The sequence below is a fragment of the Dermochelys coriacea genome, chromosome 2 (genome assembly GCF_009764565.3).
Source record: "Dermochelys coriacea isolate rDerCor1 chromosome 2, rDerCor1.pri.v4, whole genome shotgun sequence".
Lineage (NCBI taxonomy): Eukaryota > Metazoa > Chordata > Testudines > Dermochelyidae > Dermochelys > Dermochelys coriacea.
In genome coordinates this window covers 270,879,727-270,903,760 of record NC_050069.1, presented here as the reverse complement: position 1 = coordinate 270,903,760, position 24,034 = coordinate 270,879,727, and the positions used below count along the sequence as shown (strand labels likewise).

Here is a 24,034-nt window from a genome sequence, read left to right as displayed (position 1 = left end):
CTTCATGCTCTGCTGCCAAGCCAATCTATCCCCCAGCTCTCCCAGACATGTACTCCCAGCTGATTCCCCGTTTCCCTGGCCGGGTTGAAAGACAGGCGGGGGGAGGGTGACTGGGGAGGGCGTACAGCCGGGGAATCAGGGAACATTTCTAACGATAGACTGGTCCAGTTAAAGTTGGGCTGGGAGCATGGGCGCCAGGTTTGGATAATTTTTGGTGGTGCCCAGAACAGGTCCAAGCAGAACCATTCTGTCCATAGGATGGACCGGGGTAACTGCCCCGGACCCCATGCTTTGGGGGCCCCATGCTTCAGGGGCACCTGTGGTCCAGGGTGGCCTGGAGGATAAGCAGGGGGCTTGGCACCATCAGCAGCGAGTGACCCGGCCCCAGCCCGCCCCACTCCGCCCCGTCGGCTCCCAGGGTCGCTCAGGGGAGGGGGAAGGGGAGGAAGCTGGAAAGAGGTGGGGTGAGGGCTTGGGGGAAGGGGTGGAATGGGGGCAGGGAGGAGCAGGGCAGGCTGGGGCCCGGTCGCTCACTGCTGCTGGTGCCAGGCCCCCCACTATCCCCAGGCCACCCTGGACCCTGCATCCCCCTGAAGCATGGGGCCCCCCAAAGCATGGGGCCCCAGGTGGTGCTTGATGCCCAAGCAGAGTGGGGATTTGCAACCCTCACACCTGGGAGGGGAGGCTAGTGGGTTAGAAGGTGTGTGGGGCATGAGGGTGGGGCAGGAAATAATAGTTGGGACTCCTGGTTTCTATTTCTAGTGTTGCCAATGCTCATGATTTCATTGAGTTTCACACCAGCTGGTGGATTTTGTTAAAGCCCCAGCTCCTGGAGCCATGTTATTACATGAAAATCTCAGCTTTCATTTAAGAAAAAGGTAAGTTTCTAGTCCTCACAGTTGCACAGAAAAGCTGGAAAACATGACCCGAGTGCACCCTAAAAGCTCAGAAATGAGAAGGCAAATAAAAGAGCACATTTATTATTTAAAAATGTATTCACATGATGTTTAAGCCAATCCCATGACTAGGGGTGCCTGACTCATGTTTTAGAATACTTGGGGTGATAATAGGGATATCTCCACCACTGGGAGTGAAGTGGGTTAAAACTAGGGTTGCTAACTTTCCAATTTCTGAAAACTGGACACCACTGCTCCGCCTCCGCCCTCTGCGGCCCCAAGGTCCCACCCAGCCGGGGGACTGCCGCACTCTTCCCACCCAACCAGTTACCTATGGGCGCAGGGGAGGCTCTCTCCATAAGCCACTCACTCGGATCACACAAGAAGTCTGTGAAGAAGCTGGGAATAGAACTCACAGCCCCCTGCTCTAAACACAAAACACCATTCCCCTCTCTGAGCCAGGAATAGAGCTCAGGAACCCTGAGTCCCAGCCCCCCTGCGCTAACCCACTAGCCTCCACTCCCCTCCCAGAGCAGAGGATGGAACCAGTGGAGCTGGAGCCAGTTCGCACCGGTTCACGTGAACCGGTTGTTAAATTTTGAAGCTGGTTTAGAACCGGTTGTTAAACGGATGGGCAAACTCTGGCCCGCAGGCCACATCTGGCCCGCCTGAGCTCTTGGCTGGGGAGGCTTCCCTGAGAATCCCTTTTTAATTTTTACTCACCTGGTGGCGCCCCGGGTCTTCGGCAGCACTTCAGTGGCAGGTCCTTCACTCGCTCTGGGTCTTCGGTTCTTGATTGGGCACTTAACATATCTCAAGAGCGACTGAAGTAACTGGTTCTTCAGCTGTTGGCAGCTCATCACTGGATGGAACCCAGGAGTCCTGGCTCCCAGCCCTCCTGCTCTAACCACTACCCCCCACTCCCCTCCCAGAGCCAGGGGGAGAACCCAGCAGTCCTGACTCCCAGCTCCACCCACAGCCCCTCAACACCGAGGCAAGAGATGGTCCCAAACACACCCAGGCATCTCCTGCCTGTCAGAGTCTGTGGAACTGGGGGAGGGGGCTGCTTGCTTCTATCTGGTGAACTTGCCCAATTGTTTGTAGCTGCCCCCTTAGAAGCTGCTACCTGATAGCCCTAGTGGGCTCCAGAAAATGTACACGGAATGGAAATATTTGTTGTAGGGTCTCCCTGCTTCTCCCGAGGTGTTTAATGAGCCTCCACTCCTAGCTCCTACACACCCCACCATGAGGAGCTCTTGGGGCCCCGACTCCTGGGCTACCTCAGCTGCGGCTGACGTGCTCTGGCTGGAAAGTGCCAGAGCTACCAACTTCTGCTGCCAGAGTGAGCGGGAGACTGAGTTTCCAGGGAGTGGCACTGGTGGGTGGCTGGGCTCCTACCTGGGTGGTGATTGCACCATGTGCAGAGCTGGGATTGGCAGCCTGGCCTGGCACTTCAGGGGAAGTGGCCCCATGCAACGTGCCAAGCCCGGGGCCCTCTGCAGCCAGTGGGGGGTGAGCGGAGAGGGGCCAGGGGCTGCTCTCCAAATGGTTCCTCTGCTAACATCCACGCCCTGCAGGTAGCGGGTTGCCCCCTTCCTTCCCACTAGGGTTGCCAGGTGTGATGGTGCACCCCATAAGGCTTTATGGAAATATGCTTATGAACATATATATTTGACATAACGAATATGGTTATGCTACATATGCCATGTAACATATCTCTGTAAAGATTATGATCTATTGAATCTATTCATCCTATTTCTATGCATGTGTCATTGTTGTATTCAAAGTTATTGGCTGTGTACTTGCTTGAATTCTAAGTAGACTTAGTAAAGCATTTGGTTGGCTTCTTGAGAAAGGAATGTGCAAGTTAAGTGCCCAATCAAGAAGCATTTAACAAGATGTTGGAAGACACCAATCCACATAAGAAGCCTTCCTGGAGACATTCAAGATACCATGTGGGCAATGGCTGCTGCCTGTAAAAACTGAATCATGCATGGACATGTGACTTCCCAGGTGACTCCGAAACTCCATCTTGGAGCTGGACTTTGCATAGGAGAGAGGAGGGGGTCTCCTCCCACAAGAGAAAGTCTATTTAAGCCCATGGGAGACCCCTCCATTTTGTCTTCAGCTGGCTAAAGAGATAGCCTCTCCACCCCGAAGGATACCTGAAAGAAACTGGACCAAAGGACAGTAACTACAGGGGGTGTGAGTGCTTGCTGGACCCAGACTAGAAGGAGACTAGTCTGTAAAAGGAAGCTTAATGGAATTCCTCTAAGGGTGAGGTTTTATCTGTATTCAGTTTTCTTAGACATAGACTTGCATGTTCTATTTTATTTCGCTTGGTATTTCATTTTTTTCTGTCTGCTATTACTTGGAACCACTTAAATCCTACTTTCTGTATTTAATAAAATCACTTTTTACTTATTAATTAACGTAGAGTATGTATTAATACCTGGCTGGGGGAGAGGGGCAAAAACTGTGCATACCTCTGTATCAGTGTTATAGAGGGTGGTCAATTTATGAGTTTACCCTGTATAAGCTTTATACAGGGTAAAATGGATTTATCTGGGGTTTGGACCCCATTGGGAGTTGAGCATCTGAGTGTTAAAGACAGGAACACTTCCCAAGCTGCTTTCAATTAAGCCTACAGCTGTTAGGGGACGTGGTTCAGACCTGGGTCTGGGTTTGCAGCAGGCTAGCGGATCTGGCTCAAACCAGGCAGGGCACTGAATTCCTAAGCTGACAGGCCAGGAAAGCGGGAGCAAAAGTAGACTTGGCACATCAGTTTGCAGCCGCCAGGGGGTTTCTGTGATCCAACCCGTCACACCAGGCATCTGAGATTCAACTGGAATGCCTGGTCAAAAAGAGACTCTGGCGGCTCTTGCCATTAAAAGTCCGGTTGGTGGTGCAGTGGGGCTAAGGCAGGCTCCCTAATTTCCCTGGCTCCACATGGCTCCCTGAAGCAGTTGCCAAATGTAGAGCTGAAGAATGAAATTATTTCTTTTATTTAATTAATATTATTAATAAGACTCTATATTGTAACTTAAACTCCATTTTGAAATGCTCATTCCATTTTGTAAACCTTGCTGTAACCTTCATTTCGCAAAACCCTGCTGTATTAGTTTAGTTTAGATGTGTGAATGAGGTATGCATGAATAATGGAATCAACCTCCCGCCCCAGCCTGTCCTGATAAAGTTAAGTGGAAATACCAACGGCTGAAGATGCAGACAACAGCCCTAACAAAGTGAGAAGAGTCCACCCCAAAAGAAAAGAACAAAGGTGAAATTGAAACAAGATCAAAGTCAGGTCCCAGGCTGAAAGTCAGGTCTGCAATTGACGGGTGACCAATCACACCGAACCCAGAGACAGCGTGACACAGCAAGACCAATAGACTCTTGATTCAAACTAAAGCCTACAAAAAGGATGGGTGAGATGGAAGATTTTGGGTAACGTTCTGCTGCCAACATCAAAGGGCATCACTGTGTGCCCAACAGAGACCCAGCCCTTCTTTGTGCCCGGCTTTCCTGGCGGTTAGCTGTGAAATCAAGCCATGGACTCAAGATATGTTCAGGACTGGTAACTATACAGCAGCTTTAGAACATTTGGTGTGTGTGTGTGTATATAGGTATTAGATATTAGTTAGTGGTCATAAATCAAATTGTGTTATCATAATAAACATGGCATCTTGCCTTGTGCCCTGAAACGATCCTGTGTAGTTTTGTCTGCACAACACTTGTCTCTGAGGCCCCTGGGTGGGGTGGGGGCTGGGGGTCTCAGTGTGCTGCTCCTGCCACGAGTGCCAGCTCTGCAGCTCTGATGGGCAGGGAACTGCTGCCAATGGGAGTTGCAGGGGCGGTGCCTGCAGGTGAGGGCAGTGTGCGGAGATTACTGGACATTCTTATGCCTAGGGTCTGCAGAGACATGCCGGCCACTTCTGGGAGCTGCCTGACGTAAGCACCACCCAGAGTCTGCACTCCTCACCCCCTCCTCTGCCCCAAGCCCCTGCCCTCTCCCACACTTCCTCCTGCACTCCAAACCCCTCAGTCCCAGCCTGGAGCCCTCTCCTGCACCCCAACCCCTCCTCCCCAGCTCCACCCCAGAGCCCACAGCCCTAGCCGGAGCCCTCACCCCCCTGCACCCCAACCCATCATCCCTGGCCCCACCTCAGAGCCCATACCCCAAGCCCAGAGCCCCCTCCCACACCCTGAACCCATTTCGGGCCCCACCCTAGAGACCGCACCCCCAGCGGTAGCCCTCACTCCCTCCCGCACCCCATCCTCCGTCCCAGCCCAGTGAAAGTCTAAAGTGAGTGAGGGTGGGGGAGAGCAAGTGATGGAGGGAGGGGGGATGAAGTGAGTGGGAGGCGGGGTCTCAGGAAAGGGGGTGGGCAAGGGTGTTTGGTTTTGTGCGATTAGAAGGTTGGCAACCCGCGGCCTCTCTACTTGCATCACTGGCACCAAACTGTGGGCACTCCCCAGCCCCGGGCCAGTCCCCTCTGCAGCTGAAGCCGCGTCCCCAGGCTGTGAGAGGCCCCCTCTAGCTGCTGTTGAGGCTCCCCGCTCGGCAGGGAGGCTGATCGCGGTTACGCTGGTAACCGGACTTTCCATGTCTGCTGAGCGGCCAGTGCCCGGTGAAAAACCAGACACCTGGCAACCCTAACTTAAAGCAGGGGGCGGGGAGTCAGGACACTTGGGCTCCATGGCTGGCCGGCCACTGGTTTGCTGCATGGCTTCGGCCTCTCAAGTCTCTGCTCCCTAACGCTACAGAGGTGGCGCTCTGGTACGTCTCTATGGTGCTGGGGAAAGGGCGCTCTGGTACGTCTCTACAGTCTCTATGGTGCTGCTGCGCGGCCCCGCGGGGAGGCGCGGCGCTCAGGCGCCATGGGAGCGGCGCTCTGGCACGTCTCTATGGTGGCATCATCTGAGTGGCGCTTGGCCACGTCTCTATGTTGCCACGGGAGCGGCGCTCTGGCAGACTCTATGGTGCTGTGGGGCGGCGCTCTATAGAAAACCGCGCCGGCCCCTCTGCTCTCCCAGCTCCCGGGAGCGCCCTGCCCCGCCTGGAACTACATCTCCCATCATACCGTGTGGCCCCGTTCTCGCGCGGTGCGTGAGGTCCCGCCTGTTCTCGCGAGATTTCTGGCCTCTATCTTTCCCGTGATCCCTTGCGGGGCCGCGCTCAGTGGCGGCGTCTCCATGGAGCTGGCTGGAGGTGAGCGGGTCCGCGCGTGCGCGTGGTGTCGTCATTACGTTCTGCTGTGACGTCAACCCGCGAGGATGGGCGGTCGCCGCGGTGATGCGGGTCTAGGGCTTAGCGCGGGAGTTGGACTGTGTTGCCATAACAATGCGCGATGACGTGTTCCCGCCACAAAATGGAGTCACAGGGTGACGTAAGCGCCGCTGCCGTGACGTGGGGAGGCACTGGGGGGGGGTGTCAGGGATCGCGTGGGGATTTGGGGGCGGGTGTGGGGAGAGGCTGGGGGAGGGGGCGGGTGTGGGGAGAGGCTGGGGGGAGGATTAAGCTGGGGGAGGGGAGAGGCTGGGGGGAGGATTAGGCTGGGGGAGGGGGCGGGTGTGGGGAGAGGCTGGGGGGAGGATTAAGCTGGGGGAGGGGAGAGGCTGGGGGGAGGATTAGGCTGGGGGGAGGGGAGAGGCTGGGGGGAGGATTAAGCTGGGGGAGGGGGCGGGTGTGGGGAGAGGCTGGGGGGAGGATTAGGCTGGGGGAGGGGGCGGGTGTGGGGAGAGGCTGGGGGGAGGATTAAGCTGGGGGGGGGAGAGGCTGGGGGGAGGATTAGGCTGGGGGAGGGGGCGGGTGTGGGGAGAGGCTGGGGGGAGGATTAAGCTGGGGGAGGGGAGAGGCTGGGGGGAGGATTAGGCTGGGGGAGGGGAGAGGCTGGGGGGAGGATTAAGCTGGGGGAGGGGGCGGGTGTGGGGAGAGGCTGGGGGGAGGATTAGGCTGGGGGAGGGGGCGGGTGTGGGGAGAGGCTGGGGGAGGATTAAGCTGGGGGAGGGGGGGGGGTGGGGAGAGGCTGGGGGGAGGATTAAGCTGGGGGAGGGGAGAGGCTGGGGGGAGGATTAGGCTGGGGGAGGGGAGAGGCTGGGGGGAGGATTAGGCTGGGGGAGGGGGCGGGTGTGGGGAGAGGCTGGGGGAGGATTAAGCTGGGGGAGGGGGGCGGGTGTGGGGAGAGGCTGGGGGAGGATTAAGCTGGGGGAGGGGGCGGGTGTGGGGAGAGGCTGGGGGGAGGATTAAGCTGGGGGAGGGGGCGGGTGGGGGAGAGGCTGGGGGGAGGATTAAGCTGGGGGAGGGGAGAGGCTGGGGGGAGGATTAGGCTGGGGGAAGGGGCGGGTATGGGGAGAGGCTGGGGGGAGGATTAAGCTGGGGGAGGGGGCGGGGTGTGGGAGAGGCTGGGGGGAGGATTAAGCTGGGGGAGGGGGCGGGTGTGGGGAGAGGCTGGGGGGAGGATTAAGCTGGGGGAGGGGGCGGGTGTGGGGAGAGGCTGGGGGAGGGGAGAGGCTGGGGGGGAGGATTAGGCTGGGGGAGGGTGCGGGGTGGGGAGAGGCTGGGGGGAGGATTAGGCTGGGGGAGGGGGCGGGTGTGGGGAGAGGCTGGGGGGAGGATTAGGCTGGGGGAGGGGGCGGGTATGGGGAGAGGCTGGGGGGAGGATTAGGCTGGGGGAGGGGAGAGGCTGGGGGGAGGATAAGCTGGGGGAGGGGGCGGGTGTGGGGAGAGGCTGGGGGGAGGATTAAGCTGGGGGAGGGGGGGGTGTGCGGAGAGGCTGGGGGAGGATTAAGCTGGGGGAGGGGGCGGGTGTGGGGAGAGGCTGGGGGGAGGATTAGGCTGGGGGAGGGGGGCGGGTGTGGGGAGAGGCTGGGGGGAGGATTAGGCTGGGGGAGGGGGCGGGGTGTGGGGAGAGGCTGGGGGGAGGATTAAGCTGGGGGAGGGGGCGGGTATGGGGAGAGGCTGGGGGGAGGATTAGGCTGGGGGAGGGGAGAGGCTGGGGGGAGGATTAGCTGGGGGAGGGGGCGGGTGTGGGGAGAGGCTGGGGGGAGGATTAAGCTGGGGGAGGGGGCGGGTGTGGGGAGAGGCTGGGGGAGGATTAAGCTGGGGGAGGGGGCGGGTGTGGGGAGAGGCTGGGGGGAGGATTAGGCTGGGGGAGGGGGCGGGGGTGGGGAGAGGCTGGGGGGAGGATTAAGCTGGGGGAGGGGGCGGGTATGGGGAGAGGCTGGGGGGAGGATTAGGCTGGGGGAGGGGAGAGGCTGGGGGGAGGATTAGGCTGGGGGAGGGGTCGGGTGTGGGGAGAGGCTCAGCTGAGGCTAGGTTTATCCCTTGTAACTGTCCGGTGATGAGGCGAGTTAGTTGCGCTGGCAGAGGAATTACTCAGGATGCTGCCAGGGTGGGAAGGTGACTGGGAGTCATGGGCTGGAATGGAGAAAAGGGAAATTAAGGGTGAAATATCAAAGAAAATCTCCCTAGTGTATCAATGACAAGCATGTAAACCCATTTCCTAAGGCAGTGGTTCGCAACCTTTCCACACTACTGTTCCCCTTTCAGGAGTCTGATTTGTCTTGCGTACCCCAAGTTTCACCTCACTTAAAAACTACTTGCTCACAAAATCAGACATAACAATACTGACAGGTTTCAGAGTAGCAACCGTGTTAGTCTGTATTCGCAAAAAGAAAAGGAGTACTTGTGGCACCTTAGAGACTAACAAATTTATTTGAGCATAAGCTTTCGTGAGCTACAGCTCACTTCATCGGATGCTCACGAAAGCTTATGCTCAAATAAATTTGTTAGTCTCTAAGGTGCCAAAAGTACTCCTTTTCTTTTTTTTAACAATACTGAAGTGTTAGTGCACACTATTATTGAAAAATTGCTTACTTTCTCACTTTTACCATAATGTTATTAAATAAATCGATTGGAATATAAATAATGTACTTACATTTCAGTGTATAGTATATAGAGCACTATAAACAAGTCGTATGAAATTTTAGTTTGTACTGATTTTGATAGTGCTTTTTATATAGCCTGTTATAGGCAAATTTCTAGATGAGTTGATGTACCCCCTGGAAGACCGCTGTGTACCCCCAGGGCTAAGCATCCCCCTAGTTGAGAACCACTGTCCTAAGGGAAGGGACAGGAACCCCATTAGGACATTACAAACTAGCTCTGTAAATGGACTGTAGGGGACCATTGTGCCATGGCCCATGGAGGAGGACTGTAGCAAAACAGCAGTAAATTCTCTCTTTAGATGTCGGTAATAGCTGGGAACAAGCTTTCAGCTCAGCTCTGTTGATATTTATGTCAACTCGCTCCCTGCAGTGCTAGTTCTGTTTCACTTGAAGTCGGGGATGGGCTAAAGGAGCCTCAAAGTCGCACTGACTGGCAGACTGTGGCTGCTAGTAGATACAGCCTTGTATTGCAAAGATCCTCAGTCTCACTGCTCTGGGACTTCTGTGAAAAACACATCCTGTGTTCAAGTCTCCTGGGGACAGACGCTTTCAGCTTGGATCAACTCTTATTGTCCAACATCCCCCTGTGCTTAACGAAATATGGAAACAACTCAAATTTGGTGACGGAGCTAAAGCCTGGCTGAGCTTGGGTGTCAGGCAGCAGCATAGGGAGGGAAAGTGCACTTTCTCTTTGTAGATTCAAGGGTTTAGTTGTTCTTATTGTGGTTCAACTGCGTCAATCAATGGAGCAATCCAGTGGCCTAAGAAGTCTCTCCCTGTGCGTAAAGGGGATTCTGCTGGAGCACAGTGGCTGGGGAGACCTGGAAGCCATCATGTGGGGGCAGAGCAGGGAAATGGGAGCAGAACCAAACCCTTGAGTACTTCTTTGTAAATAACTGCAAACCAAGAGAGTGCTGAAAGCAAGTTCTACTCAGATGGCCTAAGCCTACTTCCCAGTGTCACCCTTTTTGACCGGAGTGGTTAGCTGATATCTGGGGATTTGTGGGTTGTTTCTGTTAGGAGCAATTGATGATGGAATCAGGCATTTCTTCGATGCAACCCTATTTATCTACAAAGAATATGCAAAGTTCTGTCTCCATGAACACAGCAGGAATCAAACAATAGGAGAGAGCTTCTTTGCTCATGGTTCCAAGCCCGTTTCCAGCTAGCACTCTGCCCAAGAGCTTTCTCTTATGCTCATGCTACAAATGCTTTTCTGGCTCTCTCTGATGCTTCCCTGTTGCCTTCTCTGTGTGCCTCTGTGGTGTTTCTGGCTGCTTCTCTCCACACGCATGCACAGCTACATGACAGCTACACCATCCTTGCTCAGCTCCTTGCGTATGGCCTGTGTTTTGGGTGGTGGCTCCTATTGTTTCAGCCATCTTATTCCATAAAGGAATTAATTGTTTCTTACATTTATCCTGAATGAAGGGTGGCTATTACGCCCACCTGCTTCAAGTGCCCACCCAGCCCCCAGCACAACGTTGGGCACTAGCTCTGCACACTCTGGCATGGAAAAGCCCATCAACACCCCCCATCAAGAGGCTGTCACATGTATGCCTTGGAAAGTGCTTTCTGGGTGGGTAAAGCAATGGTTTCCGTGTATGTCTTTATGTGAGGTGATTGAGGATCACCATGGCTTGTCTCACCTGTCAGGAGTGGTCCTTCCCCAGTAGTTGTATGGGAGTAAAAAGAGGGTGTACAGTGGCCCCTGGGTCTCTCCTCTTCTGTGCTTCCTGCAGTGCGAATGTGGAGGCTAGACTCCATCCCATCCTGCCTCCCTGTCATCTCCCTCCCTGAGCCAAACCTGTCCCTGGCTGCTTGCCAGTCAGGAGGCCCCGCTGCACGAGGAGCCCAGCTCTGCTGTCTTTGTAAATAGAACGAGGGGCCAGCAGAGGGATTTCTCTGGTTTCATTGCAAAGTTCCCATGCAGTTTCCCTCTCCACACTTCAATGGTCCCTCGAGCAGGCTCGGCCTCTTCCCTTCCTTTTGGCTTCTTCAAGGGACTGGGATGCGCACACAGGGCTTTGCGGTGTAGGCTGGGCAATGCCTCACTTGTTTCAGGCAAGAGTGTGGCTTACTGACGAGAGCTGGAGACTGGAAGTCAGGATGCCTGGGTTCCAAACTCAGCTGTGCCCTGATTTCCTGAGTAGTGCTGGCCAAGTAATGTTCTGTGCCTCAGTTTCCCCATCTGTAAATGGGGCATGATTCTCTTTATGCCGCAGAGGTCCGATTCTGCTGTCGTGCTGACCCTGCACTGCTGGAACTCCTGCAGTTACCCCCGATCCTCACCGGGGTGAGATCAGCACAGGCTCCTAGTCTGGTGCACTACTCCAGTTGCCAGGAAAGGTTGAGAACCGCTGATCCAAATGAAAAAAGAACAGGAGGACTTGTGGCACCTTAGAGACTAACAAATTTATTTGAGCATAAGCTTTCGTGGGCTACAGCTCACTTCATCGGATGCATAGAATGGAACATATAGTAAGAAGATATATATACATACAGAGAACATGAAAAGGTGGAAGTAGCCATACCAACTGTAAGAGGCTAATTAACTAAGATGAGCTATTATCAGCAGGAGAAAAAAACTTTTGTAGTGATAATCAAGATGGCCCATTTAGACCGTTGACAAGAAGGTGTGAGGATACTTAACATGATCCAAATGAGCTTCCTTAACTGCTTCCTCTCTTACCAGCCGAGTACTAAGAATGTTTCTGCCTGGTAGGCTCAGAGACTCACCAAGAGCTGCCACAGCACTAATGGAGCTGGCGGGGGTGGTGGTGGTGGTGGGGTCTTTTATTAGAATTTGTGGCCCAATACATCTAGGGGTGCATCAGAAGAGATGAGTGTGGAAGTCCTTCAGCCACTTCCAGTCACCAATGTCTAACCGGCCTTATGGCACTTGGCATGAAACTTCTTGCCAGTCCTTGCCTGGGACTTCTTCCCCAACACTACCCCTAGGCTGCATAGCTTAGTTGGTCTCCATAGTGCCCTCCTGTTCCTTGAATGCTCTAGAGAACCAGGAGGAACATGGATTTTAAAACATCTGAATGCGCTGAAGTTCAAAACCTGTTTTCTCAGCTCAGATTCTGATCCGTGGTTATGCAACATTTCCCAGCGAGTAGCTTTCCTGCAGGATTCTGGGTCCTTCCAGCACGAGCCTGGGGTAAACGTTTCCCTTCAAAGCAGAGCATTTGGGCACAGATGAAGATGAAAGTGCAGAAAGCTCCACACACAGAGGGTAGAAGAGACAACGAGTGTTCAGTAAATGCTCTCGCCCCAGAAAAGTGGAACTAACCGCGTTTGCAGTGTAAAGCAGGTGCTCTGCCCACTAGGAGCACACAACAGCACTCCAGGATTAGCTACAACAAGGCTCCTCTGCTACCCAGGGAGGAAAATAACGAGAGGAGATTGGAGGTAACTGAGACCCATCAAAGATTCCTCCCTCATTACTATGGACATCTGGGGCACACACAACAGTTCAGTTAAAGTGTAGGGTAAGCATGGGTCCAGGAGCCAGGACCTCCTGAGTCTGAGTCCCATCTCTGATACTGACTAGCTGCAAGGCCTGGGGAAAGTTACTTCCCGTCGACATGTCTTGGTTACTGCCTGCTACGTGGGAGTGCTTTGAGGGTCGGCTAATGATGGTCAAGCGCTTTGGAAATGGGACATTCTGTCAGCGTGAAGGGCCAGGCACTGGGAGGCGTGCAGCTCTCATGACTTCAGTGGGGAGCTGATAACCAGCCCCTCCAAAAATCAGGGGCTGAGTGCAGTTGTCATGCACATTAGACTTAACCCTTCATGTGCTAGATAGTCAGAGTTGGAACACACGCAAACGCTGGCTACTTTGTAAAGGTTTGGCAGGGGGCTGTAGCGTATGAATCAGGGAGGGTTTCTGGCAGCTTCGGATGAGGCGTGGGGCTCTTGTCCAGAGTGCTGCCATTCTGTACATCCCGCCCCCACCAATCTTGCATTCTGTGCTGTTCCCCCGTTCTCAAACAAGATAGTGCAGTGATAGGAAGGGGATAGAGGTGGAGCTGAGGCCGGGAGAGATTGAAAAGACTGGGACTTTTCAGTGTAGAGAGGAGGATACAAAGAAATGACTGGATAGACACGTGAATCAGGGGCTCTCATTTATCACTGCCTGCACTACATGAACAAAAAGGGCCATTTAATGACATTGAAAGGCAGCACATTTAAAACTCATTAAAGGAAGTAATTGGTGCATAATTCACCTGTAGAACTCTCAGCCACAGGATAGCACTAAGGCCAGGAATCGCTGAATTTTGAAACAAATGATGGGATGAGGGGAAATCCAGGTCTGCCAATTTGCATTCTGCATTCCTGCTTCTTGCAGTGCTACTCTTCAGGGCTGTGGGTCTAGCCGAGCTGGTTGGCTGGGATAAAGGGGCCCTGCTTTCACTGTTATCACTAAAAGAAAAGGAGTACTTGTGGCACCTTAGAGACTAACACATTTATTTGAGCATAAGCTTTCGTGAGCTACAGCTCACTTCATCGGATGCATTTGGTGGAAGTGAGCTGTAGCTCACGAAAGCTTATGCTCAAATAAATTTGTTAGTCTCTAAGGTGCCACAAGTACTCCTTTTCTTTTTGCAAATACAGACTAACACGGCTGCTACTCTGAAAACTGTTAGCCTGTCCCTCTCCAGTCAGTGATATCTTTAAGCTGTACCAGAGGCTGCTGGGAACTGTAGTTTTCTCTCCCCTCCCCATTATGTACTGTGAAGCAGGCTAGGCAGCACTCAAGTGTGCTAGCATCCTCTCGCCAGCATGGACTACAAGTCCCAGTAGTGCTGAGCGGGCTGGTCTTGGGGAAGTTTGCAATAACAGGGGCTCTGTGAATTCAATACAGAGCCTGGGCTTAGCTGAACTCTTTCCCTAAGATGGCTGGAGGGAGGTGGGATGAAAGCGTTGGTCAAGTCTCTCTCTGAGCAGCTTCTCTGCCTTTGTGTTGTGCCTCTCTCCTGCCCCCAGCCCCCGCTTACTAGCGCTACTTGCTGTCAGTGCAGGGATCTGCAGCAGCCACTCGAAGAAGCTGGGAGAAGAGACGATTCGAGTTGCCAATCCTAGTAAAAGGTGAAGGGACAGGATCTCGTCCTCACATCCTCCACACAGGATCCACGTCATCTTCCACCGAGTCGTCTCCAATGGGAAAGTGCCTGCAGGGGGTACTGCCCAGGTAGGCTGCAGCTGGGGGACTGCAGGGTGCCACAGGCTTGCCTGACTGCTTGCTGTCTTGTGCACACACATTTCGGACAGGAAGAGGTTAATTCTGATCTCTATTTCCTTCCCCTCCCCCCCCATCACAGAAGAGAGGCAGATGGCGCTATGGTGGGCAGGGGCAGCCTTTTATCCCTTGTTGCTCTGTGAGGGTTTTGTGGTGGTGTTTGGACACTTTCTGGGGGAGTTGGAGACAATGTGTCACCCCATTTCTTGTTATTTTGTGCCCTCATTTACACTCCTGGCTGAGCTCCCTGCCCCTTGGGGACAGTAACCGGGCTGCTGTAATAGACCGAGAACTTGGGCTGCTGAGCCTGAGCAGCATCCAGACCATGTCCGTATGCCTGGCCTGCCTGGCCTGCTTCTGGGGTACCAGCCCCGTCTGGTACCCCCTCCTGGAGGTGGGGAACCCTGCGGTCCACTTGCCCTAGGCCTCAAGACCAGTGCTGATTCCCCAAGTCTTCCCAGTATTTAAGCTCTGCCCACCTGGGCACTCTGGTTTACAGGTTAACCCTGCAGGGACTTTGTTATAGTTAAAGCAAGTAACACAAACATTGCAAAGGTATTTCTGAACTACACATACCTCATTCATACCCAAAGCACAAGGGATACACAGAGCTATGGAGAACAAACAGCTGCATGCAAGAGCCTGCCTCAGTTTCCTCACCTTTCCTGAGAGTCACAGTCCTTCTGGGAGTCCAGGATCCTTCTGTGCCCCCTCTCCTGTTGCCCAGCTTTCTCTTTGGTTCTGAGTTCCATTAGCTAGAGATCTTAGTGACAGTAAAATATACAGCTTGACTGTTTTCCTGGGAGGCAGAATGTGGTGTATCCCCAGTTCACAGATGGGAAAACTGAGGCACAGCAGAGGAATTGACTTGTGCAAGGTCACACAGAGAATCATCGGCAGAGCTGGGCGTAGAACGCCAAGTCCCCTGCTCCAGCCGCTTCTCCCCTGTGTGCGATACTGCCAGTCAGCAGTTTGTTCACGGGCGTGTCCCCTGTCCATTCCCACCCCAGCTATCCCAAGCTCCTTCGTCCAGACAGAGCCTTCTGCTCTCTGCCATGACACCTGCACCTCTCTGCTCCTTGAAGTCTTTAAACCACGATTTGAGGACTTCATTAGCTCAGACATAGGTGAGGTTTTTCGTAGGAGTGGGTGGGTGAGATTCTGTGGCCTGCGTTGTGCAGGAGGTCGGACTAGATGATCAGAATGGTCCCTTCTGACCTTAGTATCTATCTAAACCTGCTGCACGGTGAGGTAGGCAGGAGCCATGGTCCCACCAGCCAGCCACCCATATCGTACTCAGCCATGTCGCCCGGTACGAGTGCCTGGCACACCCAGCCTGTTCTCCTGTTTTGGCCAGCACACAATGGCCATGCCCAGTAGACTGGGGTGGGTGATGGCTGTGCTGCTGAAGCAGGCGGTGCTAAGTGGGGGCAGCTTCTTGTTGCAGGTGCCGGTGACGTCTGAGGACGGCAGGGTCTGCTTCTCCCCAGTAGAGTGGGCGGCGTTAGTGGAGTGGCAGAGGGAGCTGTACGAGCTGGTCACCTCGCTGGGTGAGGACTGTGTCTGTGCACAAGTTAGAGGTGAGATGCCAGGCAATAAAAGGGGAACACATGAGGGGCTGGAGAGTGCTGATGTAAATATAACTCTTTGGGCGGGGCTCAGCTGTCTCACTGATTGAGGAGCTGTTACCTTCTCCTCCAAATCTCTTTGCAAGAGTCTGCTTCCTGAAAGCAGAGCTGGTACTGTTGTTGCATGGGACAAAGCTCTTCCCTCCAGCCCCTAGACGACCGTGTCACTAAACTCACTGCCCGCCTCACTCTCTCTCAGAAGAGAAATAAGACCAGCCTGTGCTCTCCCAGCGGGATCTGGGAGCCAGGAGCTGAGGGAAACTGTACTGGGGCTGCCAGGCTCTGGACTTCCTAGTGGCTCCACTTTGCAGCCCTCCCTGGCAGGGCAGAGGGCTGCTCCCTGGCTGCAGTGGGTGGCTCTGGGTGTGGCCGTGAGGGGTGCTGGAGAGGTTCACCCTCTTCCTGATGTACAAGGCTGGTTGGTGGGGCAGCAGGAGCGCCCTGTCTCCCTCCTCATTCTGTCCCTCCCCTCCTCAGAGGCCTTGGTGCAAGCAGCTCCACGAGGAAGAGCGATCAGTCTGGGCCCCTGGTGGAGCGCAGGCTCAGGTGTTGCCTGTTGCGGGATCTGAGAGCCCCATCCCCCACACGAGGCAGCTGGCCTTGCGGCTGGGTGTAGCCATGTCTGAAGAGTCGCACCCATCAAAGGAGGGGGCCGGATGGCACCGTGAACTGGAGATGGGCTGTGGAACCTTTTCTCGCGGCGCCACCAATTCAAATCCAGGTCAGTGCTGCTCCAAAGTCATTGCCATTTGAGCCTCTTTGGAGACCCTCATGAAATTATTTGGAGGGCCTGGGGCCACTTCTTAGGGCACCTCCTAAAATCCGCCCCCAGCCTGGCCCTGTCGCTGTCCCTCTTGCATGAGACACTGGCGATTGAGTGGGCAATGGAGACTTATTCTTCCCCGCCCCCATGGGCGCTAGAGGTGCTGGGTATGATTATGCCATTTTCTATTCTCCGCTCTCTGACCGTAGCTGTGCTCTAAACAGCTGTGTCCCTGCACCCAGCGCCAGCTAGCAGTGCAACAGGGACAGAGCCAGCGCGATGCTGAAGGCCCTGGCTCCTCTTGACTTCAGTGCGAGCAGCAGTGGTCGAGCACCTGCTAACAGGAATATTTTCCCCCCCTGAACCAGGCCACCCAGCTCTCAAACCTGATCTCTTGTTCCGGATTGAACGAGGGGAACCCCCAGGTGTTGGGGTTCAGCTGGTCTCTGGTGGCTTAGAGCATCCGCCAGATCCCTGCGCAGGTGAGTGCTCAGCACAACAGCTAGTTAGCAGCACGCGAGGTCGAGAGAAGCAGATGAAACTGCCATTGGCGTAATCCTTCCAGGTCTTTACTCACTTAGATCAGTTTAAATAGAATTTGCTAGAGTTTCAGGGGCCGTGTCCATCGTGGTTTTGCACCAGTCCTAAATGACATCTCGCTGTCGCCCCTCCCTTTTGATTGAGCGGTTCAGGGAGGATTAGTGGACAAGGCAAAGGACAAGTCTAGGCTCCCGGGTTCTAATCCCAGTTCTGCCGTTCTGACCCACTGTGCAAATTTGGGTCAGGCTACTTAACCTTCCTGGACCTCAGTTTCTCCCTCAGTACAGTGTGGCTTTTCCTCCCAGGAGACAGGCTGGAGATGTGATTCATTAACACATGTTACAGGCTTTGAGAGTTTGGGTTGAAAGACACCAAAAAAGAACAAAATATTTTTATGAACATTTGGAAGATACGTTGAAAGCTCTCTCCGGCTTTCCTGGACAGATCTGCTCTCCTCTGTCTGCCAGTCACCCCCAGGACAATGGAGAGGGAAAGGAGGGCTAGCCAGGGAGCTTGGTGGTGTGGTGACTGTATTGTCCGGTATCTTGAATTCCACATTTGGCAGGAGAGGCTTAGAATAAAGGAAAAGGTTCCCCTGGGACTTAGGTTAATTATTTGATTTGTGAACTAGCATATGCATCGTCTCCAGCACAGTGGTGTTGTCACTGGATGCGCCTAACCATACATGATGACATCCTCTATCCCCTCAACCAGGCTATGGATTTTTCAAGCCCGATGGTTTATTCCATAATGAGCAATGGGAGGAGCGATATATGGAGGCTCAGCAGAAACTGGAGGAGAGCAAGATCCCCGGAAGTGCCTGCGTAGGTGAGTGAGACCAGCGATTTGTTCTGCTCTGGGCTCCCCTTCCAGCGGAGGCTGAGATCAGCACAGGGGTGGTTTGCTGGACCTGTTGTCTCAACAGGCTGCAGTTCCATAGTAAAGATGAGGACAGCAGCAGTCTGCTCTGCTTTATGCCAGTTAGCTGCGGCCTCTGCTGTTCTTGCAGGCTGCCAGTGCAGCCGTCAGCTGGGTACAGTCTGGGTCCAGCCTTCTGAGCTGCTCATTTCTGTAAAGTTTTATGAACGGCAAGGAAAGCCCATGAGTTAATGCCTTCACTTTCTCTTTGCAACCAGCAGAGCATGGGGGTGTGAACACAGTGGAGCAGGAAGAGAACTCTGAGAGCTTTGCTGCAGACTTAGAGCTTTCCCCTGTGGTCTGTGACCTTTCTGACGGCTCGTTTCACAGTCGGCAGCTGGTGTTCAAGAGTCAGCAGAGAAACCAGATAAGGATCAAGATGGAGGAATCAGCCGGCTTCAGCAAGTGTTCAGATGCCATCGTGCGCCAGCTAGGGGCTGGGCCTTTCCAGTGTGCTGAGTGCGGGAAACGCTTCCGCCAGAAGCAGAGCCTCATCACGCATGAGAGGATCCACACGGGAGAGAAGCCCTACAGGTGTCCAGACTGCGGGAAGAGCTTCAGCCAGAAGCCCAACCTCCTGACTCACCGGCGGATCCACACTGGGGAGCGGCCCTTCTCCTGCACACAGTGTGGAAAGAGCTTCAGCCAGAAGGCCAATCTCATTGCCCACCAGAGAACCCATGCAGGGGAGAAGCCGCCGCTGTGGGGTGGGCTTGGGGGGAAGCCAAAGTCCCCAGCACACCAGGGAGACCATGAGGAAAAGCGGCCATTCGTATGTCCCGAGTGCGGGAAGAGTTTCACTCAGAAACCCAACTTGGTGACTCACTACCGGACCCACACAGGCGAGCGGCCCTTCAGCTGTGCCCAGTGTGGGAAGAGCTTCAACCAGAAGACCAACCTGGTGACTCACTACAGGACCCACACTGGGGAGCGGCCCTACGCCTGCTCCCAGTGCGGAAAGCGCTTCACCCAGAAGACCAACCTGGTGACTCACCAGAGCACCCACACGGATGTGCGACCCTACCCGTGCGGGGAGTGCCAGAAGTGCTTCAAGGACAAGGTGTCCCTGAAAGCGCACCAGAGAACCCACAGCCTGAGTCAGCCCAGACCCTGTGGGAATCCAGAGCCAATCCCACTCCACGGTCCGCCCGCCATGCCGCTCCAGCCCGCAGGCGCTGAGCAGGAGAGCCAGCGCAATCCTACTCAGCCGGTGCTAGCCCAGAAGATCCCCGGAAGCCAGGCACCCTGCATGTGCACTGACTGTGGTAGCAGCTTCCCGCAGAAACAGCATATCCCACTGCCCCAGCAAACCCCCTCAGCAGAGCAGCCCTTCCTGTGCATGCAGTGTGGGGAAAGCTGCCCACAGGCAGCTCTTCTGAAGCACCAGCCCAGCCATGCCAGGGAGAGGCCCTGCGAGAGCACCCAGTATGGGAGAGGCCTCAGCCTGAACCAACATCTCCTCAGACACCTGGAACCCTGCCTGGGCCCTGGTGATGCGGCGCATGCGGCCCCCGGGGCAGAGCGGCCCTTCATCTGTAACCATTGCGGAAGCAGCTTTAGCTTTTGGCCGGCTCTCATTGCCCATCAGGGCAGCCATGCAGGATGGCAGCCGTATCAGCTTCCTGAACGCGGGAAAGGCCTCGGGCCCCGGCTGTCCCTGCCAGCCCAGCAGGATGCGCAGGTGCGGGAGACAGCCTGGACGTGCCCCGAGTGCAAGCAGAGCTTCAGCCAGCACAGCCAGCTGGCAAAGCACCAGGAAAGCCACTGGGGCGACAGGCCCCATCGGTGTGACGTGTGCGGGAAGAGCTTCGGCTTGAAAGCCAACCTGATGACGCACCAGCGGCTCCACACGGGCGAGCGGCCCTTTGCCTGCAGCCAGTGCGGGCGGCGCTTCAACCAGAAGGGGAACCTGGTGACTCACTACCGGACCCACACGGGTGAGCGGCCTTTCTCCTGCCCCCAATGTGGCAAGAGCTTCAGCCAGAAGCCCAACCTCCTTGCCCACCAGAGAACCCATGTGGGGCGGCGGCCCTTCGCCTGTGCCCAGTGCCCCAAACGCTTCAAGGGCAAGATGTCCCTGAAGATCCACCAGCGTGTCCACATAGGGGAGAGACCTCCCGCAAGGCCGCCGAGCGTGGATCTGATGGAGGCCCACGCCGGGAAGAGGTGCTGTTCCCACTCCCCATGTGGGAAACCCTTCAAGGAGCTCATAGCCCTGCAGCTCCCTCAGCGAGTGCCAGGTGGGGAGCGGCCATACGCCTGCCCGGAGTGTGGGAAATGTTTCCGGCAGAAGGTCACGCTGGTCACGCACCTCCGGACCCACACCGGAGAGCGGCCGTTCCAGTGTGCCCAGTGCGGGAGGAGCTTCAGCCAGAAGCCCAACCTCCTCACGCACCAGCGGACTCACACGGGCGAGCGGCCCTTCGCCTGCACTGTGTGCGGGAAGGGCTTCAGCTGGAAGCCCAACCTGGTGACCCATTACCGCACCCACACCGGGGAGCGGCCCTACAGCTGCACCGACTGTGGGAAGACCTTCAGCCAGAAGCCCAATCTCCTCACTCACCGCAGAACCCACTCCCAGCAGAGACCGTATGCTTCCCCCAGTGCCACGCAAGCTTCCCCCATGGACACACCTTCACCCTGCGCCGTTGTGGGGACTGGCCCCACGTGTGCTTGGCCTGCAGAGGGGGCCTCAGCCACTGCAACTCCCACGGCAGGGAGCTCCTGAAGCCAAGCAAGCAGAGACATGGTGTCAATGCAGCGGGGGTGGCAGAAGCTCCTGTGTGAGCCGGAGCGAGTAGAGCGTGCGCCTGATTGGCGAGCTGTACGGTGACTGGATCTGGGAATGTGGGGATAACCCATGGTGCTGCCGCACCCACGATACCAGACGCAGACGGGGGAACGTTACAGCCAGAAGCCAGATCTGACTTCATTCTACACACACTGAACTTCAGAGAGGGCACAGCTGCTGACAACGAGCAGGCCGGCTGGTTGATCAGCACGCACTGCTGCAGAGTGCGAAGAGACACCGAGTACTGCTGTGAGCAGAGCGAGGGGCGGGTGCAACAAGCTGGCAGGCCTGGGACCCTATGGCAAGTGTCCCAGGAAACCAAACCCTGAAAGAGACTCCCTGGGAGGGAACGGTCCGTGGAGCTGTACCCTGTGGTCTCCCTGGAGCTAAACATGGGGTGGGGGCGGCTCTTGGAAGCTGTGTTCCAAACAGAGGTGAAACCTGGCTAGCCTGGGCGTAAGTTGTACCGAGGGTATTGCTGGGCTCTGGATCCCCACCAGAGCCAGCTGCAGGGAAGTGAAAGGCCACCTGAGGCTGCAAGCTCCAGCCCCTGTAGACACAGTTACAGCGTCTCTTTTATTTTCGTGCCCTCCCCCCAGAGTGTCTGCACTTCATGGGGGTATGGGGGGGCAGGAGGCCCAGCCCCAGAGAAGGCTGCGGTTGGTCTGAAAGCAGTGGGGGCCCCACGAGAACGAGGTGCCCTTCTTGGGGAGCAGGAAGGAGAAGCTGGGCGCTGATGCCCTGGTGGAGGAGGACTGCGTGCTGGGGCACAGTTGATAACTGTAACGCGATAGCTGCGCAGCACTGCCGCCCGTCAGGTCAGAACTGAAAACCGGAAGGGGCAGCTGGGGGACGCGGGGAGCCCTGGTACCTGGTTAGCTGAGCCCCGAGCCTGGGCCAGGTGTGTAACTAGCTCCACGGCAGAGAACAGAGCCATGAATAGGTTCCAGCATGATCTCCCAGCTATGCTCTGCCTGTCCTCCCAGCAGGAACGTGAATGACGTATGTCTCAGATAGGAAGAAAAGAAATACTAATGGCGGGAGGACTGTGGGAGGGGTGGGAGCCTGTGGCTGGGGAGACATGGGCCACACACAGAACCCCAGGCAGATTGTGGAGGGCAGAATGGGGGGCACACAAAGTCTCTAACATGAGGCTGTGGGTTGTAGCAGGGAGCCCCTGTACTAGAGAAGGAAGGGAGGGTGGCACCCCGGGAGCTTGTGGGGAATGGAGGGACCCCTGGTATGTGTGCTGAGCTTGGCGTGCAGAAGTGACAGTGCGTGTGGTGACCCTCTTGTAAGTTCTCTTACTTACATGGAAACACAGCCAGCAGTCCCCAGGTTGTTACAGCTAAGGGGGTATCACCTGGGTAGGTCGGTCATTCAGCAATGGGCCAGGCTCTGACAGCTGCCCCCAAAGCCGACCCCAGGGCTGTGCAGTCCCACGCAGCAGTGGGCGTCTGGCTCTCAGGCCTCCCCGGGATCCCTTGTGCTGGCAGCGAAGGCACTGCCTGTCCGTGGATTGCTGCTGCAGGGTGTGGGGGGGACTGAAGCTGCAGATGAGTGAGCAGAGGTGGAGAGGGGACACCCTGGCCTGTGGGCGTGGCTGGTTGAACAGGGTTGAATGAGGGAAAGGAAGAAACCAGGGCTGCTTGGGGCAGGGGGTACCAAATCCCCTCTTCACTTAGTGACAGTGAGGTGGGGCCTGTGTTCTGCCATCTCTGCCCGGGCACCAGCCCCGGCTGTCACAAGCACAGGGTTCTGCTTTTCCCACGGGCTGGGGCAGGAGGTTGAGACAGGCTGTGGGAAAGGAGCCCTTTGTGTGACCATCTCAGACCGGTTCCTGCCAGTCGTTGCCACACTTGGTCCTGTTGGGCAGTCCCAGCACGCAGGCAGAATGGGCCACTGCCCCTGGCCTCCCCTGGGCCCCAGAGATGATCTTCTGGGGCAGGATTGGGAGATGTGCATGCGCACATGCGAAGCTTGCAGAGCTCTGCCGTACCTGCTGACTGGTTCACAGGGCTGCTAGGCCAACGCCTTTCTCCCGCGCTGACCTTGCATAGCTCCCCAGGAGCGCTGGGGGAAGAGATGGCTACGGAACCCACTGGGGCTTTTCTCTCCTTGTGTTTTGCTACTTGACCACACTCTGTCTCAGTGCTGACGTCTCCCGAAGCTTTGGGGCCCCTCCCAGCAGCAGCTGCTGGCTAGGGTGAGATTGGGCGCTTGAGTGGGAACAAAATAGCGTGTTGCTTCCTTTCGTTCTTGTCTAGCATCTGTATTTCCCCCCAGCATGCCAGAGAGGCACCGCTGTGCAGCAGGGCCCATGGAACACGGTGCTATGGAGGGGTCACTGCCCCAGGTGGCGGGTCATGAAAGGCTGCACACTCCCCACAAACAGGATGAGCTGGCAGGGGACTGGGCTGCTTTCACCTTAAAGTACATTTGTGTAAAAGCTGAGAGCTGTGCGTACCCCCTCCCTGCAGCCATCTCCCCGCTTTCCTCTTGCTCGTGGGCACGGAGCCACTTCGTTCCCAGCCACTGAGCCGCACCAGTGAGGACCACGTCCTGCTCTGGATGTTGGTTAGCACTGGGCGTGACACGGACTTGTGCCTTCAGAGGAAGTTCTTCAGGGCGGGCACTCTTCCTGCACCAGGGCTCTTGGTGCTACGCTCATACTCACAATAACTGCGTGTGTTTGTACTTGCTGCAGGCCGTGGGCACTCACTAGGTTACAGCAGTAGGAATGGGCGTTTCAGCCCTCTGGGGTTGATAATCTAGGCCTGCCCTGTCCCACGACAGGCCCTGATGTGCTGCCATTGTCTGCCACTGGGCCAGGTGTGCGTTTCCAATGTGCCAGGGAGCTCATGGACCGGAGGTGGCATGTCAGTTCCTTGGGGGTCAGCACAGCACTTCCCCACTGGGGTAGGCAGGCAGAGCCTGGAGGAGCGGTAAGGGCTGAGTGTTGCTTGCTGATCAGGCTCCTGGCTTAGAACACAGCAGACTAGGCAGCCGGGTGGATGGGACTGGGAGGGACAGGAGGCTGCTGGATAAGGCGGGATGGCACAGTTGCTCAGCATGGTTGGGGACCATTTCTCTAGCGTGAGGTCAAACCTGCCATGTACCTGCAGCCCTCTCATCACCATCTCGTGCTGCTGCTGTGTGTTCATGGCATGGCCCTGGTGGGAAATGCCCCGTCACCATCCCTGTTAACCCAGCCCTGCGCTCACGCCGTCTTTAAAGCCTGGCGAGTCTATTTCCCCCTAAAATTCATTTAAAATTAAAGCTTTGGGGCAGCAGGTGAGT

General features: G+C 55.8%; 2 protein-coding genes across 19 annotated transcripts in view; both read left to right on the top strand.

Annotated features, from left to right (window-relative positions):
• Positions 1-24,034, top strand: part of LOC119850710 — an 829,101-nt gene that overhangs the window by 351,185 nt on the left and 453,882 nt on the right. The gene's annotated exons all lie outside the window — the stretch shown is intronic.
• Positions 5,908-24,027, top strand: LOC119851645 (zinc finger protein 84-like). 18 transcript variants are annotated; one of them, XM_038391816.2, is made up of 7 exons: positions 5,908-6,108; positions 13,877-14,046; positions 15,542-15,674; positions 16,200-16,443; positions 16,854-16,967; positions 17,740-17,853; positions 18,165-24,027. In XM_038391816.2, exons 4-7 carry the CDS (start codon positions 16,341-16,343, stop codon positions 20,669-20,671), a joined length of 2,838 nt encoding a protein of 945 aa, XP_038247744.1. In that variant the 5' UTR covers positions 5,908-6,108; positions 13,877-14,046; positions 15,542-15,674; positions 16,200-16,340; the 3' UTR covers positions 20,672-24,027. The 18 variants fall into 18 exon arrangements, with proteins under 18 accessions (XP_038247744.1, XP_038247738.1, XP_038247736.1 ...); XM_038391810.2 differs by having other exon boundaries at positions 5,910-6,108; positions 18,162-24,027; XM_038391808.2 differs by lacking the exon at positions 5,908-6,108 and adding an exon at positions 6,134-6,286 and having other exon boundaries at positions 13,872-14,046; positions 18,162-24,027.

What these genes read in the sequence shown, in the direction of transcription:
- LOC119851645 (XM_038391810.2), top strand. Translation starts at nt 16,341, where the DNA reads ATGTCTGAAGAGTCGCACCCATCAAAGGAGGGGGCCGGATGGCACCGT. An exon ending in CGCCACCAATTCAAATCCAG is followed by an intron (nt 16,444 to 16,853) that starts GTCAGTGCTGCT and finishes CCCCTGAACCAG; the next exon opens with GCCACCCAGCTCTCAAACCT. An exon ending in TCCGCCAGATCCCTGCGCAG is followed by an intron (nt 16,968 to 17,739) that starts GTGAGTGCTCAG and finishes CCCCTCAACCAG; the next exon opens with GCTATGGATTTTTCAAGCCC.